The following is an 18,973-nucleotide window of genomic DNA, read 5'->3' as shown; positions in this document are numbered from 1 at the left end:
ATGGCCAACCCCCAGCAGCAGCATTGCCCAGCCTGGGGTCACCCTTCCCATTCCTGGCATTCCATCCTCTGCCTGGTATTTGAGCTCTGTGCTCCCAATGGACCACATTTCCTCTCCCCATCTTCCAAGAAAACATTGACATCCTTGTAATGGAAAACATCACCACGTCTTTCCTGACCTCGGGATGCTCCTGAATGTGTTTAGAGTGCTGCTTCCTCCCCTCCTCCCGGCAATAAAGCTGCTTCCATGGAAGCCTTGAAGCAAAGGGGTCCGGGAATGGGTCATCGGGATGTGTTGCAGATGGCAATCCTCTTTCCTCCTGAACCCAGTTGAGTTTACAAGCGGGAGAGGCAGATGATGCAGTAGGAACGCAATGAGGACCAGGGTGGTTTCATTAGAGCCTATGTTGCTCCAAGTGGTCAGAGGAACTGCTCCAAAGAACCCAATACTCGGGAACAGGGAAACCAATCAGGGACACTCCTTGCTGATTTTGGGAAGCAAGTGACGCATGAGTTCCAGGTCATGGAAGGGAGTAGGTCTTAATCTCTCTCTATTGCCTCTGCCTTGCAATGCTATGACTCTACCTGGAACACTGCTTCCAGTTTCAGTGGTGTGTCATTTGAAAAGCTTTCCCCACTGTTTTCCCCCCACGTAGACTTGGGAAAGAGACCAAGAATAACAAAGGGATAGTTTTATTGGGAAGGGGACGATCCCTGTCTTTGATCCCTGAGCAATTCCCTGCTTTTCAGTGTTTTTCCATGGCTATTAGTGAGAAACCCCATTTTGTGGAGTGGTTTGGAAGCTCTTGGGAGGGTGAAGCTCTGCCCCAAGTGGGGCAGTGAAGTCAGAGCCATGGGGATGGGATGCTGAGCTCCTTTCCTCAGCTACCTCTGCAGGTCGGAGTCAGCAATGGGTTGAGTTGTTGCTTTCTGGTTTGAACCCATTGTAAGGAGTTGGTTGGGGAAGTAAAAGGACAGAAGGAGGTGAATCAAAGGTGGTTGTGCCAGATTCTGGGAGGCAGAGGCTGCCTGGGGAAGCCCTTTAGTCCCATTAATGGGATATGTCAGTCTCTAAGTATACAAACCTGACAAATCTTTGTCATTATTAAACTTGGGACAAAATCGATGGTTTTGGTGATGGTTTCATGGCAAGTTGGTGCTTACTTCAAGTTTCCCAGTGTATTGCATCCATTCCAGTGGTTACCCTGACTAGGATACTGCTTTGGATGCTAGGCCAGGTTGAATGGGGCTTGGAGCAGCTGCTCCAGTGGAAGGTGTCCCTGCCCATGGCAGGGGCTGGAACTGGGTGAGCTTTAAGGTCCCTTCCAACCCAAACCAGTCTATTTGATTCTATATGATACAGGAGTGCCTCATCCTACAGAAGGGCCCCATTGCATGGGAAGGTGCCACCCAGGATGTGCCTCCTGCATTTGGTTTGGGGATCTTGTGGGTTCCTCTATAAGGGGAACACAAAGGGAGGTGTCCTTTGGTAGTTTGCCTTTGGCCTAAGCAGGATGCTGAGGGCAACAGAGGAGATATGAAGCCATTCAGATCAGCTCTTTCAGTAACCCTTCTATGAGCATCCCAGTGCAACTGCTCATCACTGCAGCCCACTTACACATTTGCAAAAGGCCTGGATGACCTGATTCCTGTTGCAGCTGCTTGGAAAAGTCCGGATGTGTCAGCAGCCGGGCTGACAAACAGGCAGAAGAACCACACGAAACCCATGCTAACAACACCGAGATGAGCTCTCTGCCTGCCAGGAAAGGGAATATGCTGCTGTGATACCCTGGGGTGCTCTGAACCATTGGTCTCTGCCTAGGGGGGGCTGTGGTGCAGAGCTTTGGGTGTGAATCAGGCTAATGGCAAGTTTCACCCTAAAGAGATGCCCTCAAGAGCACCTGCTCAGTCCCAGGGAGATGAACTGGATCATTTAGTTACTGGGATGATGCATAGGGACGATGCGAAGCCCCAGTGGTCCTTACCTTGGGGATGATGTCAAAGAGTGTTACACATCTGGAGAGCTATGAGTGATGGGGATAAGCCATTAGGAAAGCTAAAACCCACTGGAGAGATGCAAATCAGCCCTTCACCTGAGCACAACTGAGCACAGCCCCTTTGACTCCTGATAGAGGTTTCTCTTTAGCGGTGATGGGTGGAACCTGAGGCTTGGTAGGGGAAGAAGCTTTGGATTCCTTCTGACCATCAGGGTTTATTTCTGCTTGTGGGTAACAGAAAACAGGGTTTGGTTTTCATTCTTTGTAACTTTGGTTTGCCCTTTCACAGGGTTAATAACAAAGGCCAAAGGATTCACTGGCTGCAGATCCAGTGACAGAGCTGGAGGTGAGAGGCTGGTTCTGGTGTTCACATGCCCAGATGTTAACTCATTGTAATGTAACCCTCCTCATCCTCTCACCTCCTCAGAGTTATTCCTTTGCCTTCCCAGAGACCCTGCATTTTGTTTTTGAGTGTGTGATCTGGATTTGAGCATTCCCAAATGCCCATTCAGAGCCCCTCAGACAGGGAGATGCTGCCGCATCCTTGGGGTTGCTGGTGGGAGCTCTCTGTTTCCCCATGCCCATCTCGAGGTACATCACATCTTGCTCTTCAGGATACCTGCAATGGAGCTTCTGGGTATAATCAAGGTGTTTGTGCCTGGGCTGTGTATATGGGGTAGTATTAATGTGAGGGATGTGACTGCAGCTGGAGGGGACAAGTGTGAAAAGAGTATTTGGGACCACTGAATGCTGAGAGATGAGAGAGGAGCTCAGGTCTCGGAAAGGAGACACATCCTGCTCTATGGGATTGCAGTCCAGGCCACAGCTTGGGCACATCTGTAACAGCTCTGACAGATGCAAAGGTGGCCACTTGTGGGGTTGGGCCTCCCAACACACAGCAGGGTCCAGACTTTCACAAACCCAATGTTTCTGTAGTTCTCCAGGTGGGGAATGGGGAGAGGAGACTGAGCTGAGCTCTTAGGCAGAAGCTGTTCCCTGGGAGGGTGCTGAGGCGCTGGCACAGGGTGCCCAGAGAAGCTGTGGCTGCCCCATCCCTGGCAGTGCTCAAGGCCAGGTTGGACACAGGGGCTTGGAGCAGCTGCTCCAGTGGAAGGGGTCCCTGCCCTTTAGAGCTGGAGGAGCTTTAAGGTCCCTTCCATCCCAAGCCATTCAATAACTGTGAGTCTATGATCACATCTCCCTCTCCTGCCCTTTTCACAGGTGAAGGTGGCAAACCATGGCATTAAGGGGGTGCAGCACAAACCCCATCCCATTCCCCAGCTGGGTGCCCTATGTCAGGGTGTGATTTCTCTGTAGGTGCTTTTCCTTCTCTTCTACTGACTGCAAAGGTTAAAACCAAGGAAAAAGCTGAACTATTTTAGCTCTTTGGAGCTGGCTGCAGCTTTCCCCTTCTTTGCACCATTCCTGAGGGGCAGAGATGGTGCCTGGCTGGTTTCAGGCTCAGTGAGGAGCTCTCCTGCTGTTACACTAAAGAGCAGATGAATTCTGTGCTTCTTCCTCCTTGCCCTTGTCCTTGTGGTACAGAGGGATTGGAGCTGCGGAGGCTGGACTCGAGTGCTGCCTTCCCAGCACATGGAGCACTTCCCAGAGGAGCCCTTGGATTATTTCCTTGTCTTCAGAGGGAATCCGATGAGCCAGGGCAGGAGACAAGGTACGTGCAGCAGATGTACTTGAGCAGATGCATAGCTGAATGCCTTCCTGCTGCGATAAGCACGTGCCTGTAAGGCTGAATTCAGCTTCCACCGAAATGTGGGGTCCCGGATTATGTCAAACTATTACCTGTGAGATACTGATACCAGCTCCTGGATGGTGCTGTCCCGCAAGAGGGACCTCGGTTGATGTCCTCGGTGCTCCCGAAGGGAGGAAGTTGAGGCTCCGATGCCTGAAGGAATCCTGCAGCAATCCCGATGCCAACCCCCGTGTGCGGCTCGCAGGGGTTCGTGCTGCTCCCAGAGCCGGCACCTCTGGGCTGCGGTTGAGGGGCCGAAGGTGCCCCCATGGGGCAGGCGCCGTTACTGGGAAGTTGTTGAACGCTTACAGGGAACCGAACGTGCTCGGGGGGATTTCCCCTCCGCTCCCCAGCCAAAGCCGCATCCAAACCTCACCGCGGGGCTGCGGAGCGGATCCGGCCGCTGCTGCCTGCGGGTGGAGGCAGGAAGGGAGCGCAGGCAGCGTGCGGGCAGCTGCAGGGCCGCAGGGAGCGGTGCGGGGGGGTGGGAGCCGCTTGCGCAAGTGGGGTCTTCCCCATGGGCTGCGGCAATAAAGGTGCCGCCGGGCGCAGGGGAGCGGCGCAGCGCGCAGGGTGAGGGATGGGTGCGATGGGATACGGGGGTGTGGGATGGGATGGGATGGGATGGGATGGGATGGGATGGGATGCGGTGGGACGGGCCCATTTCTGCTCCCTCCTTGGCCGCAGTATGAGTCCCGCCTGCTCCGGTGCTGATTCGCCTCCTCCGAGCGCGATGCCTGGGGCAGGAGCTCGGTCGCAGCCTCCCACCGACGAGCCCGTTCACGGCCGGGCTGCAAGCGGCTGCTGCGGTGCCCTGGCTGGGGAGAGCCGGTATCGTCTGCTAAGGGAGGGTCTCTGGGATGTAGACGGGGAAATGCAGCGTTTCCTGACAGCCCTTCTCGCTCTTTGTGTTCCGAAGCAGGAGGGATCGACACTGCTGCCCAGCCGCTGTCCTCGGAGCCAGCACCAGCCGCTGAAGAACCCCCTGTGCCTCCATAGGCAGCTCCCGGTATTCGGAAGCCCTCGGTGCTATGCAGTTACCCTGCTGCGTGCCGGATTTAAGGCATCCATCCAAGGTAAGGCACCGTCTGCTCCAAAGTCTGGGTACATGTGCTCTGAGAAGGGGGCTAAACATGGCTTTGGGTTTGTGTGGTCTTATACTGAGCATCTGGATGTCAAAAGCATTGAGAGTCCCTCTGGAGCATGCAGTGTATCTGCTGTTTGGGAAACTTCTGCTGAGGTTTTGCTTACTCCAAATGGTGGGGAATTGACTGGGATGGAAAGAGGGGAATGTGATGGAGCTGCTGTTAGTACTGAGAGAGGGCAATTGGGTTGTGAAGGCATCACAAAACGGGCTTGGGAAGCATCGTTTGGGAAGGATGCTTTGTCACCTGGAGTGGCAAGAGGAGGGTGATGAGGATGGCAGCATCTGGTCCCTGGTACTGCTGTTGCTTTACCCCTTGGGCTGGGAGAGCTTGGGATGGGACAATAATTCCTTGTACCTACACCAGTGACCACCTCTGTGATGCAGCCTTTGCTGCATCTCCCTCTACGAAAGGATGCACTAAGGGCTCTCTGTGCTGTCTTTGCTGCAGTGGATGTTCGCCCCTCTCCTCCTCCTCCTGGCCAGGCCCAGCTATGGCACCCAACACGTTTACCAATGGAGAGATGCTGTAACCAACAAGCAGCTCACATGCCAGCGGTGCCCACCAGGGACCTTCGTGCTACAACACTGCACTGAGAACAACCAAACGTGGTGTGAGCACTGCCCGGATTTGCACTACACACAGTACTGGAACTACCTGGAGAAGTGCCGCTACTGCAACGTTATCTGTGGGGAGAAGCAGGTGGAGGTGCAGCAGTGTAATGCTACCCACAACCGCGTCTGCCAGTGCCAGGATGGATACTACTCCGAGATGGAATTCTGCAACCGGCATTCCAAGTGTCCGCCGGGCTTTGGTGTGGAGAAGCTGGGTGAGTACCTGTGTGTGTGTGTGCTTCTGGAGCTGAACATCAGAGAGGAATAGAGCAGCTCTTCTTATAGTCCATAGCCTGAGTTATTCTCTTCTTGCTCCCTGGTGCGCTGCTGTCCTTGCTGCTGCATGGAACTGCTCCTGGTTTCTTCCCAAAGGAGGATGCTTTGCTTTTCCCCCCTGTTTTTGCTTTGAAAGCCTATGAAATCCCTCAGCACCACACTCGGATGGGATGTGATGATCCTGGTTACCTGCAGAGCTGGGATCCCCCATCCCACAGCAGCACATCACCCTGCCAGGGCTCAGCAGGGTTGGGAAGGTCTGAGCAGCTCCTGCTCCTCCATCAGCCCCTTGCTCCTGATAATCCAGACTGGAAAAGGTTCTGATGAGGCCAGGGCAGGGCTGGTGGACTTGGGTACCTCTGGGGCTGGGGTTTGTGGGGTTTACTGAGCAGTTTGGAGAGGCCCCATTCAAAACATGAAATGAACACGTTCAGGTTCCAAGGGCATCAAATCAGCCTTGCTTTGATTCAGGGCTTGGGGAGATCCTAAGTCACATCCCCCATGGGAGGATGTAAAGCACAGGGGGGTTTAGGGGGTTATTTCTCCATTGATTCCCCAGCACAATTCACCTGGTCCCTTGGTTGTCCCCATTCAAGCTCTCTAAACCTACAAGCTGCCTGTGAGTGGTTTCTGTCTTACCCAGGACCAGGCTCTGCCTCGAAGCCACAACCTGGTGTACCAATAATACACCAGCCTGGGCAGCAGTGGCACAACCAGCATTGCCTTGCTTCATGCTTTAATGTGGAAGCTTTTGAAGTCCTTCCATGCATGATGAAGCGCTCCAGGCTCACAGGCCAGAGGAGAAATACCTGTGGTCTTCAGCTGAGGCTTGTAATTATGCTGTGGGATGTGACTGTATGAAATGCAGTAGTGCAGGAGAGGTGAAGTAGGTCTGCAAGTGATGCAGGGAAGCCCCTTGAAATGAGCCATCAAATTTGGCTGTAGGACTGAGGAGCAAAATGGGATCTGTGGGGAGAAGATGGATTTTCAGTGGGTTTTATTCATTGTTCACAAATGGCTTTGCCTTGGGAATGATGCCCCAGCCCAGACATCTGAACACCCAGCAAGGACCATGTATACAGCGTGAACAGGCAGAGCTGTGAGTGCCGGTGTCTGCATGGGGATGATGGGGTTCCAGCAGCATGGGTTGGATGTGTGCTTTGATCCACGTGCGGTTCCTTTGGGAACACAGGTTCTATTTTGGCTCTCCTATTTGCCAATGCAGACCTGACTCTGGTAAAGCCAAAGCTGTGGCTTGTGAGGAGGTAGAACCCTCGTTCCTAACTGGGTGTGTGAAGTGATGCCAGGGGTGTGAACCCTGCCGCTGTCAGCGCCATTCCCATCTCCCAAGGAACGTGCCCTGCTGCAATAGGGCTCGCGTGGCCCTGTCCCTGTGACACAGAAGTGGGTCTGGCCCCAAGCCTGAGTGGGAAGCAGCAGCTTTCACCTCCTGCCTTTTACTTTCACTTGGCCGGGAGGCTCCTGACTCTGCTGTGAATCAAAGGCTGCTTTGGCACCCGGCTCAGCTGCGGCTCCCTCGGTGGCACATGAGTTCTCCTCCTATCTCTGGGCACTGGGGCCCATTTACCAGCATGTGCCAAGTGCTTTGGGGTGGGAGATTCAACCGCTGCTGTTTGCACATGTTTCCTAAGGGAGCTGCAGGCAGTGGTGGTTCTGGGGAAGAACTGACTGCTCTGGCATCCCCCTGTGTGCTCAGTGGTGCCTGGCACCCTGCTGGCACCATCCCCTGCTCCTCACCCCACATTGACATCCCCTTCCCTCTCCCTTCACAGGTACCCCCTTTGAGAACACCCAATGCGGTGCCTGCCCCAGGGGCTTCTTCTCCTCCTCCAGCTCCAGCACGGAGCCGTGCCAGCCCCACCAGGACTGCGAGCAGCAGGGCAAGGTGGTCAACGTGGAGGGCAACCGGTACCATGACACCCTCTGCACCTCCTGCGGGCAGGATAGGGCCAATGGCACACGGGGACCAGGTGAGCTGGGGCTTGGGGGGATGTGGGGCCCGTGATGCTGCCGGGGGCAGAGGGAGCTCTCTGGTGGCTTTTAGTCCTGCTTAGATGCAATATGAGGTGAAGCAGCTTGTAAAGGTATGGGGTGTCCCATAATTAATCATTATAATGGGTAAGATCCAGTCTGTCTGCCTTCTTCCACCTCCAGGGTTGGTCCTTTAGGGCAAGGCAGGGTGCAGGGCTCACCCAGAGCCCATGCAGGCTCTTTGTTCAGAGACAACAAAGAACCACAGGGAAATCCCATCAGTTCTTACCAGAAACTGGGATAATCGGGATTCCTGGATGCAAGGACAGTTTTGGCAGCCATTCAGCTCTAATGGGTAGCTCACAGCAGCACACAGTGGTGTGGGTCATGGAAACAGGCTCAGTGCAAAGGACTGAGGTGCCCAGCTCTGCTCTTCTCCTTTGGCATTCCCACTTCTCCCAGGCTTTCAGCCTGTTTTCTGGGAGCATTTGCTATGGCCACAGCATTGTCTTGTGCATGTTGAATGGAGCAGCATCCCAGGGTCATTGGAGCTGAGCATGGGGTGGGTTTTGCTCTGTTAGGTGATAGAGACATGGTGTCCATTGTGTCACTGTGATTACACTGGAGGCTGAAGGCCAATGGGCACAGATCATAGAATCCCAGGTTGGAAGAGACCTCAAGGAGCATCTGGTCCAACCTTCCTTAGCTAAAGCATAGAGCAAAGGAGCAGGGGAAGAGTGATGGGCTGGCTCTGGGGGTGCTTTGTGATGTGGACCCCAATGAGTGAGGGGATGAGGAAGGGGCTGGAAACCATCCCAAGGGTGAGGGATGCAGGCAGCTGCTCCAACCCCCCTGCCCTGGCATCAACCAGGATACATGGGACACAAGCTCCATGTGGCTGACCTGGGTGGCAGTGAACCTGCCCCTTGAACTTCCCAAACAAACCAGTCCTGGGGTGATGGGATGGAACAGGCTGGAAGGGACTTTGGAAGTTCACCGGGTCCAACCTGCCATGGGAATGGGAGCCTGGATGAGGTTATCCAGCACCACATCCAGCCATGTCCCCAAATCCTGCAGGGATCCACTGCATCCTTAGGGAGGTTGTTCCAGGATAAAGAGCTTCCTTCCATCAAGAAGAGCTTCAATGAAAGCTTTCTTTGCCAAGAAAGGTTGGACCAGATGATCCATGAGGTCACTTCCAACCTGGCATTCCATCATTCTATGGAAAGCTATTGATGGTGCATGAAGGCTGATGCTTTCAGAGCATGCAAGAGCATCTCTTCCCTTTCCATCCTGGCACTGCCAACACAGACATTCCTCCTTACGGAGCCTGACTCACACCATGAGCTCCGTGCCAGGATCGTGATCCCACTGGAGACAGGAGCTGGGAAGCTCTGGGAGCAGCAGCACGTGTGATGCTGATCAGGCAGCATCACCCATGGCCAGCCTGCCCTCCAGCTATTTCCAGAGCAGAGCAGCATCAGCCCTGGAGCTGGGGTGTATTTTTAGCCTGGGTTCCACCTGGGAGCAGTGTGGGCACATCCCTGCTCCAACAGGGAGCATTGGAATGCTCCACTTCCACACAGACCTGAGTGCGGAGGGCAGAATCTGGGTGAAGGAGCCCAACCAACCCCTCCTGTGACCCATCAAACCATTCCCAGTTCCCAATGGCATGAAACTGGGCTTGTCTCTACCTGACTGAGGAATGGTTTGGCTGTGCCAAACACCCTTGAACACTGATTACATCCCTCACTGGATGCACTCCAATGGTGTTCCAGCCAACGGGGACCCTGCTTCTCCTCCAAAAGCCCCATATGGGGCTGGGTCCTGCCTCGAGGTGTAAGAACCTGCATGGGAAACGCTGTCAGGACAAACAGGTTTGAACAATGAGCTCTGGTTTGCTGGAGTTCCCCTTTTCCCTGCTCCAGGGGAAAGCTGCACGTGATGGTTTCAGGTTTACAGGCACTTCAGAACAAGCTGTTATCTAAGTGCTGTGTATAGGATGGGCTGCTGCTGGGACAGGCAGGCTGCAGTGAGGGCTGGACCCGGCCTCATGGCAGTGAGCAGCAGAGATCGGCCTTGACCATTTAATGCTGTTGTATTCCATGTTTTCCTTGTTCTTTTCCTTCCAACCCCACCTTTTCCACTTGCACAATGCCCATTCTGACCCACTGGTTCCACCGCAAGCCTGGGTTTTGGTACAGGATGCAGGCGCTGTGAGCCGGATGCTGCTGCATCCTTAGGCATGGGCAGAGTAGGTGGTCCCAGCTTGTGGTCACATCATGTCTGTGGTCCTGGGAGCTAAGATACCCTCTGAATCTGGAAGATGGGTTGGGAGAGATGGGTTGGGAGAGATGGGTTGGGAGAGATGGGTTTCCTGGCTGGCCTCATCATGGGACTCCCAGTCCAGGCTGTGGCTGGAGAGCAATGCCCAGGTGAGGACCTCATCATTGACTGCTTTGGGTTGGAAGGGACCTTGGAAGTCCATCCCATCCCCATTTGAGGACACCCTCAAATAGACCAGGCTGCTCAGAGACGCATCCAACCTGACGTTCAATGCTTCCAGGGATGGGGAATCTCCCACATCCCAGAGGCCAGGACTGGGACCTGCTCCCCTTCTGTCCCACCTCACCTTCCCCCTAACCCCTGCCTGCTTTCCCTGCAGCATCTCCAGGTGATGACGACTGTGAACAAGCCATGATAGACTTCGTGGCATACCAGAACATCCCCATCCGGAAGCTGAAGCGCCTGCAGCAGATCCTGGAGCACACACCACGGATGCAGGCGGAGGGCACCAGGGCAGCCATGCAGGAGAAGTTCCATGCTCTCCTCACCCGTCTCAAAGACGGGTCCCCGGTCACCAAGGAGCTGCTGCGGGCACTGAGGACTGCCAGGCTGTACTCCATTGAGGAGCAGGCTCGTGAGCGCTTCCTGCTGCGCTGATGACACCAACTGGACCTTTCCTGGGTGGTTTTGGCTTTGATTTTTGGGTCTGTGGCTTCCTTAACTTATTGATGGTTCCAAACCCCCAGGGCAGTGCTGGGGATGAGAGATGGGTCCTGCTCTGCAGCACTGCCTCTGGGTTGGGATGGTGGGAGCAGCAGCATCCCTGTGCCAGCTGGGTGCTGCCATGACATCCCCAGCCTGGGTCAGTGCTGTAGCAGAAGGGGAGCTATGCAGTAGTCTGGGGCAGAACGCGGTCAGAAACCTGCCTGGCTTTGGTTTAGGGTCTGGTTTTGTTGGGGTTTCTTTGGTTATTTAACAGGGTTTCCCATGGAGGAGTCACTTGTCATGGGTTTTGAGAAGGGAGTTTGCTGCTGAGGATGCTGTAGGATGCTCCTGAAGTCACTGCCGGCCTTAAAGTTGTTCCTAAATGACCTAGTTTTATACCATGTTTTCAAAAGAAATGGGTGTTTAGAATGTAAAGAAATCAATGCTCAGAAGCTTGCCAAAGAAACAAGCCAAAGAAGTTATTTTATTACACTATTCTCTGTTACCAGAGTCTTTCCTGGTCTCCTTTGGAGGAGAAAGATGCTGCTGCATGTCCCAAACCCATCATCTTCCCCCTCTCTTTGTACATGCTTCACCCCATGACCATGCACCGTCACCATCACATCAGCTCCATCAGCCCCAGTATGACTGTGTATGAAGAGCAGGATGTAACCCAACTGCCTTGGGGTTTGCTTGGCAACCCAAATGCATCACCCTGAGCACCATCCTGTCCCTAGACCCTGCAGCAAGCAAAAGAGCTGCTTGGTCAGCCAAGAGCTGTGCCTTGGGGCACCGATGCTGCCTGCATGCAGGGCTTTTAATGCCTTGTAGATGGTGCTTAGGGATGTCCCCAAGGGTGATGCTCCCATGTGTTTCCCAGCCAGCAGCAGTGATTGAGCCAGTGCTTCCATCCGTACCTGGAATGGGCTTGGCTGGGGTTTTATAGCTCTGGTTTATGTGAGGAGCTGCCAGGAACAGTGTGTGCTCTGAGAGAGGAGTTTCCCTGTTAGGAGCTGTTTCAAGCACTCAAACATGTGCTGTGTGGATGTGCCCCACACTTCCCCCCCCACAACAGGAAGATGGACATAACCCAGCACAGGAGGGGATTTTACCTCCCCTTGCTGCCCATAGACACAGCACCAGCTCTTCCTGCTCCAGTGAGTCCTCCATCCATGGCAGGCTGGATGAATGGGGCTGATCCTGGGGGCAGCATCCTCCCTGCTCCATCTGGAGCCCTGGGTTTGCACTGGTGCTGCAGGCAGGACTGGGGATCCCAGGCTGGCAATGGTCTCACCCCAGCTTTGGGCTCTGGGGATGGAGCGATGCAGGGATCCTGACACTGACCTGGGTTGGTTCACCCAAGGGATAGAGAAGCAAAAGGCCTAAAAGCAGCAGAAGGGACCCCTTGTTCCCACCTCTGCCTTGAGCCAGGACCCATCCTGACCATCCCCCTGTGGCTTTCCCAAGCCTTGACATCCCACAGGAGGGTCCATAGCTCTGCTTTCCAGTGCTCAGCTTCCCTGCCTCTAATCCCTGCCCTTGAGCTGCTTTATCCATGAGCTGCAGCCCTTATCTCACTCCACCAGGGTCACTTTGACCTGGCAATGGGTCAGTGTGAGCTGGATGCTGGTGCTGTACAACCAACAGGCGGTTGGAGCATCCCTGCTGGGGCTTTCCAGGCCGGTGCTGCTCCAGGCACTGGTCCTGTCTGCAGGCTCCTTATCAGCAGTGCCAGACCCTGCTCCAGGTCTTCCTGCTCCCATTATCCCGGTCTCCTCCCAAACCAGCTCCCATCATGTGGAGTCAGTTGGAATCTCTGCACAATGAGGTTTCTCCTTGCCAGGCCTCGCAGACAATGGAACAGCAGGAATCCTCCTTGTAAATGTTGAACTTTATGAGAGCATCCAATGGGCCCAGCAGGAGCATCCTGCTCTGCTTCCAGGAACCGGGCTCTGCTGGAACAGCCTGCAGGGCACCCAGGAGGGCAGCAGTTCCCCACCGGACCACAGCATCAGCCACAGCCCGGCCTGGAAGGGGATCATAAGGGTGGAAAAGGTGAAGAGGATAAAACCCCCTTTGGTTTACAGGGAAGATTCCAAAGGCAGGAGGGAGAAGAGGAACAGTTGGCACCTTCCTCATCACCGCAGTGGCTGAGGGGCAAGTCTCTGACAGTGTTCATATAGGGCACAGAGGGTGATGCTCCCCAGTGCCACCAGCACCAAGCCCATGGTGCTGTCTGAGCCGTGCTTCCCTCTGCTGTTCAATATAGACCCAGGGCAAGAACCAACCCTAACCAAAGCAAAGTGATGTCTGTGCCAGGGGCTGACTCGGTGCCTGCGACTGCAGCCAGGTGTGGGGATGAGTCAGGACTTCCCCATCACACCAAACCACCTGGGGAGCCGCTGGGACACGCTCTGGTGCAGTGAGAAGGTGCCGTGCATGGAGCCAGCGCCGGGGGCTGGAATGATGAACGTGGTGTTCGTCATAGGTACACGATGAACACGGGATTGAGGAACCAGTGTGAGTTTTGCTGGTGAGGTCATAGGGAGCTGGCTCATGCCTTGACCCAGCACAGAGCCGGGATCCTGGAGGAAACCAAAGAGGGAATTTTCCAGGGATGCAGAGGGGATGTGAGTGGTGTGGGATCAATCCTGCTCACCGGCCACCATGGTCCTGGGTTACAGGACAGGTAAACCCTCTCTGCCTGCACTTTTACCTATGGCTTTGCATTGGAGCTGGGGGTCCCTCACCCCCTGCCCTCCCGCATCCCTTGGGGAGTGTAACACACACTGAACGTGGCTGCATCCACCCATCACCACTGCAGCAAGGCACCAATTCTACCTCCTTTAGAGCAGGTATCTCCTTGTCCTCTGGGGTCTGGGACTCATCCTGTGCTTGTTCTGCACAGGCCCAAGGAAGGGGCTGAGCTCCTCCAGTGCTGGTGCTGCAGACAGGGAAGGGAAGCAGAGGGGATGCTGAGGAAGCCCAAATGCCCAAGAGCAGGAGCTGAAGCACCCAGGGCAAACCATGCTGTGCTCAGCTGGATGGGGGTGACAGTGACCTGAGATAGGACCCATGGCTCAGGACAAACCCATTGCCACAACCACCACTTCCTATGGTGGCACTGGTGCTGCTGCTGGGATGGAGCTGGATCTGCTGTGATTTCCCAGCCCTCCTTTGCTGCAGGAGGTCTCAGTTTCTGTCTGAGCCTCCTATGGGTTTTCAGGCTCAAAATGAGCAGAAGCAGAGGTTGAATCCCTGTTGTTACAGAGCACAGGGACCCTGATGCCCTGACCTGCTCCCTGCCACCAGTGAGCCCATGGCTGCAATGGGCTCAGCCATTCTGCTCATGGTGGGTCCCCTCTCAGTGCCCTAAGGCCGAGCTCTGGTGCCACCACCCTTGCTTCTCCTGCCATGGGATCTCCCCTCATCCCTGCCCTTGTTTCCCCCCCCCCCTCAGTTTGTGATCTCTGTTCCCTCTTTCTGCAAGGAGCTTCCTGAGGGCTTTGGGATGTCCCAGTGGATGCAGGGAACTGGGAGCCAAGGACCCAGCAGCAGGATGGTGTCAGCTCCATGCGCCAGGTAAGGGGATGGACTCTTGGGCTCCTAACCATTAACCTGCATCCAGGCAGAGCTGGATGAAGCTCTGCCCCCTCCTCACTCCTGTTTCTTGTCACAAAACAAGACCTTTTTTGCCTCATTTTGGCCAAACCCAGAACTCGACCGATAGATTCGGTGCCTGCAGATGTGCAAACCCCGGTGACCAACGTCCATGGCAAGGGAATGGTTTAGTTTGCCAATAGCATTCAGGGGGCAGTGAGCACATTTCCCTCACTCCCTGTTTGATGTGTCCCTTCTTTCCCCATTGATTGATGGGATGAGCTTGCAAGGTCCCACTTCCCAAGGCAGGGAGAGGAGGGAGGAGGAGCTCCCATCCCACACCTCCCAAAGCAGACCCAGTGACCTCAGGCACTGCTGCAGCCCTTAGAAGGGAGCTAAGGAAACAGGAGCCTGAAGCTGTGCTGTGTAACAGAGCCTGGCACTGGCTCCTGTGGCACTTACTGAGCTCAGCATGGTCATTACCGCTTACTTCCAGCCAAAGCAGAGCTTGGGTTTGCCCTCAGAGGCTTAGGAAGTCCCTTATGGGAACTCACAGAGCAGTAGGGTCATGTCTGAAGCATCCTTCTGTTTGTTCAGCCTTTGTTTGCCTCCCCTGAGTCTGCTCCCGAGGTACTTGGCCTGTAATGCTCCATCTGGGCACTGCCTCCTTTAGCTTGGATCCAAGGAGAGTGCATTCCTAAAGCCTCGGATGCCCTTTATCTTGCATCAGTGTCCTGGGAAACAAGGTCAGGGAGCTTGCAGTGCCTACACCACAACATCCTTACCAGCCCCTGGCCCCTTAGAGCCACAGGTGTGTTAGGTATTGTTATCAGGGCCAATATCTAATAGGTTTCCCAACTGTTTGCTTCCCCTTTAAAAGCAATGGCCTTTTCCATCTTACACACCCTTTAGGGAGAGAGGAGGAACAGCTTGGTGTGCCTAAGGAGGATTGGGAATCAGGGACCTCATAGTGTCACTGGATATGGGGGACAATCTGTTGTGTGCTGTGTCCTTATCCCTGCTCAAGAAGAGCATCCAGCAGCTGACACATTGGGTGTCAGCAGTATCCAGTGCTCAGTGTGGGGCTTTCCCAGCTGCTGGAGCTCCAGCTATGCCATGGTTTAGCTGCAACAGATGGGAATGGAGGAGGGAGACTGGGTCATTTCCCTATGGAAGTGCAGGGAATGATGACTTTCACGGAACAAGATGGTTTTGAGGTCCTTGCCAACCCTGTCTGTTCTATGACTCTATGAGTTACCAGCCAGGGCTGTGAGCTCAGTGAGGATGCACTGGGTGGGCTGGGTGCTGCTGCTGAGTCTCAGACCTGTGGACTTCAGGATGCTTTCACCCATGCAGTGTTATGGGACCAGATAAGGGTTTGGAGAGCTCAGTTTGGCCCCAGGGCCACGCTCCCATGAGCTGGTTCAGCCCCAGTCAGGTTGTACAGACAGCCCCATGCTGGTTTCTGTTTCTGTCTCCATGCTCCTCCTGTGATACTGGAGCTCAGGAAGGGATTTATTGGCCTTGGGTCTTCCCATAAGTTAATGCACGGGGTATTTATTGGGAAACATGGCAGATAAGGAGTGTACATTCCCCCCTTGGTGCCTATGAACCTGACAGAACTCAGCTCTCAAGACCAGACCCAAGTTCTTTCACCCAGTTCCTTGTGCCTGACATGGCCCCACCAGCATCACCCTCGGCTGTGACTCAGCACCTCTTGCTTGCAGACATCCCCTGCCCTCTGACACAGCACTGTACACCCAGTGCAGTTATGGGGTGCTGGGGAAGCCTGTCCCATGATCCTGCCTCTCCTTGGGGCCGGGGCATGAGCTGTCACAGTTTCCACCACGCTGAGGATGTGGGTGCAAACACAAGAGAGCTTAATCCCTGCGGAGGACGGGGCTGTGTGGGATCCCTTGCTCTTGATTCAGTGCTTGTCCTTCCCCCAAAGCAAAGCCCTTTGGTTAGAAGGGTGGTGTTCCTTTCACGTGGGCATCGCACGGAACTGCAACCACCTCCTCTTAGAACCAGCTTTGTATGTGTCAGAGGAGCAGTGTTTCAATAGGGCAGGAATAACCCTTGGTCATAGGAATAACCCTTGGTCATAGGAATAACCCTTGGTCATAGGAATAACCCTTGGTCTCTCACAGGTCATTGTGGTCCCCTGATGGAAAAGCAATTCCAAGTGGGCTTTGGTCACAAAACCTGGCCCAATCTGGGAGTGAAGCCCGGTGGGTGCCTGTGTGCTCATCTGCTGCTGTTTAACAGGGTGGGCAGTGAGGAGGTGCCATTTGTACCACCGGTTTCTGGGAACAGCAGATTCCTTATTCCTCTCTATGACCGCCCTATGGAACCCCCTTTTCTGTGTGTGCCATCTGTAGTACAGATGCTATCAGGTTGTTTGACTTCTGAGAACCAGCATTGCTCCTGGCTGTGAACTGTGCTTTGATCACAGATAGGAACACAACAGAAACAACTCGGTTGGTTTCTGTTTCAGGAGAGCCTTTAAGGATACACTTCTATGGTGAATTTGGTTTCTCCTCAGAGCAGCACTTATGGTGTATTCCGAACGTCTTGGGTCTGCACTGGAACCACAAGTGCAGTGGTTTGAATTCCTTCATCCACATATCCAGCTGAAGGATGCGCTTCAGATGATGCTTTGGTGTGCACAGCAGAGCAGTGAGTACAGCCCCTGTGTGTAGATGCTCACTTGTGCTTCACATCCCACAGGTGGTTCGGTCCATGAGGACCAAGGGTTTAAGCCCTGGAGTCCTCTGACATGAGCCTCCTTCCCTAATGGCCACAGTGGCTGAAACAGCTAAGGGAGGAATGGGTAGGGAAAGCCTATTTGTGGCTGCTAGGAAGAACATACCATCTATGGACTTGCACATAAAGAGGTCATGAGTTACTAATGTTAGTGAAGGTTACATACCCATCCAGTGAGGGTTTTGCTTCAAGGAAAGGATGCTTCATCCTGTGAGTTCTTAAGCAAGCCTATCTCCTGCCTCATCTTCCCAGCTACTCCTGATAGCGTGTGGCAACACGGCTGTGGGGAAGGCTGCAAGGATAGCCTCCAAAGAGGAGGTGGGACCATGGCATTTGATGGAGGAGGATGACATTTGGACACTCGTGTGGCATCAGCCGGTTTAGGAAACACAGTGCAACCGAGATGGAATGAGGAGCTTCCACCTCCATAAAGGGATGTAGTTGGTGCTCAGAAACAAATGGCAGGCAGAGTTCCACAACCACTTCCCTGCAAGTGTTCCTCCTGTTTCCACTTGAGGAGCATCTCATTTATGGAAGGAATTCAGGCCATTCTCCCCCCACTGATGGTGCATGTGCTGCCCGAGCTCTCTGTGGTCCTACATGAGGTTCTGATGGCTTTTAACACAGGTTTGTTTCTTTCTTCCATTACAAGATGTATCACCAGCCCTTCCTTCCGAGGTAATGGGTGCCATGGGTGAAGGCTTGGGCCCGGATTCAAGCTATGGGAGAGCTGGGGCTGTACCCCTGTGGTTTGGGATACCAGAAAGCCAAAGCATGCATAGAGAACCTACTGGAAAGCCCCAGCAGTGGTCATGGCAGCTGCGTTCACCAGAGAGGCAGAAGAACAACTCCTAAAGGGTTTCCAGGAGCACAAAGGGGAATGCTGCAGGAAATGCCTGAGGTCCAGCCAATGGAACACCATGGGATACACAGCAGGAATGTTTCACATGTGATAAAGCACCTGCTTGGCTTTCTAATATCCTTTGTCCTAATGCGAGCTTGGCAGGAGGCAGGGGCTCATCCCACCTCTCCTCTGGCTCCCATCCAGGCCTGGAGATGGATTTGAGCCAGATTTCAATAGAAAACTCTGTCCAAAGGGATTGTGGAGAAAACATTTGGCCTCCAACCTGTCCCGTGGCAGGGTCAAATCCACCTCCTCTTGTCCAAACTGCTTCTGGAAACCCACACACAACCATGGGAGTGATCCCTATGGAACCAAAGACAAACTCAGTCAATGGTGCTTGTCTCTCTGGAGCCTGAGCAGGCCTGCAAGAGGCAGAACCCACTCTCCTTGCTGTGTGGACACTGCTGTGGTGGCTGCCAGTTGTGATCACCCACATTAATGAGGCTGCTGCAATAAGGTGAACACATCACCCAGTGTGGGGATGGATGGGTTTAGGTAGTATCAGCAGTGAGTTACTCTGTGTCTTTCCACAGATCCAAATAAAGGTGAAACCACCACCACGTAAATAGCACTGCGATCAACAGAGTACCCGAAAGCATGAGAAGTGTTAAGGAATGCTCTCGCCTCCCACTGCTAACACCTAATAGATGTTTGCACAGCAGGAACATTCCAGACAGGTGAGAGAAAGTTAATTTTCTGCCAATGCTCAAATACAGTAAGTAGGGTAACTACCAGCACTATCAGACACTTCCCTTTACCTCAGTGTAAAGCATGCTAAAGGAAAAAGTGATTACTACATGCAGGTGATGAATGTGCTTCCCCTTGGGAAAGTGTCTCTTCAGAGAAAGAAAGGGCTGTAACCAGGCGTGGGCAGAATGGCTCTGCATCAAAGGTATCAGATACCTGAAAACCTGATGACATTTGAGCTACTCACAAACA

The 18,973-nt window shown here is 54.0% G+C and overlaps 1 protein-coding gene across 2 annotated transcripts; it reads left to right on the top strand.

The window, feature by feature from the left end:
• The first annotated feature begins 4,433 nt into the window (after window positions 1-4,433).
• TNFRSF6B (TNF receptor superfamily member 6b) lies at window positions 4,434-11,272 on the top strand. 2 transcript variants are annotated; one of them, XM_034067262.1, is made up of 5 exons: window positions 4,434-4,577; window positions 4,669-4,822; window positions 5,342-5,720; window positions 7,575-7,772; window positions 10,439-11,272. In XM_034067262.1, the coding sequence occupies exons 2-5, from the start codon at window positions 4,778-4,780 to the stop codon at window positions 10,714-10,716; spliced, it is 900 nt and encodes a 299-aa protein (XP_033923153.1). In that variant the 5' UTR covers window positions 4,434-4,577; window positions 4,669-4,777; the 3' UTR covers window positions 10,717-11,272. The 2 variants fall into 2 exon arrangements, with proteins under 2 accessions (XP_033923153.1, XP_033923152.1); XM_034067261.1 differs by having other exon boundaries at window positions 4,666-4,822.
• Window positions 11,273-18,973: the final 7,701 nt, after the last annotated feature.

Source organism: Melopsittacus undulatus, chromosome 10 (assembly GCF_012275295.1).
Source record: "Melopsittacus undulatus isolate bMelUnd1 chromosome 10, bMelUnd1.mat.Z, whole genome shotgun sequence".
Taxonomy (NCBI): Eukaryota; Metazoa; Chordata; class Aves; order Psittaciformes; family Psittaculidae; genus Melopsittacus; species Melopsittacus undulatus.
This window is presented reverse-complemented; position numbering and strand designations above follow the sequence as displayed.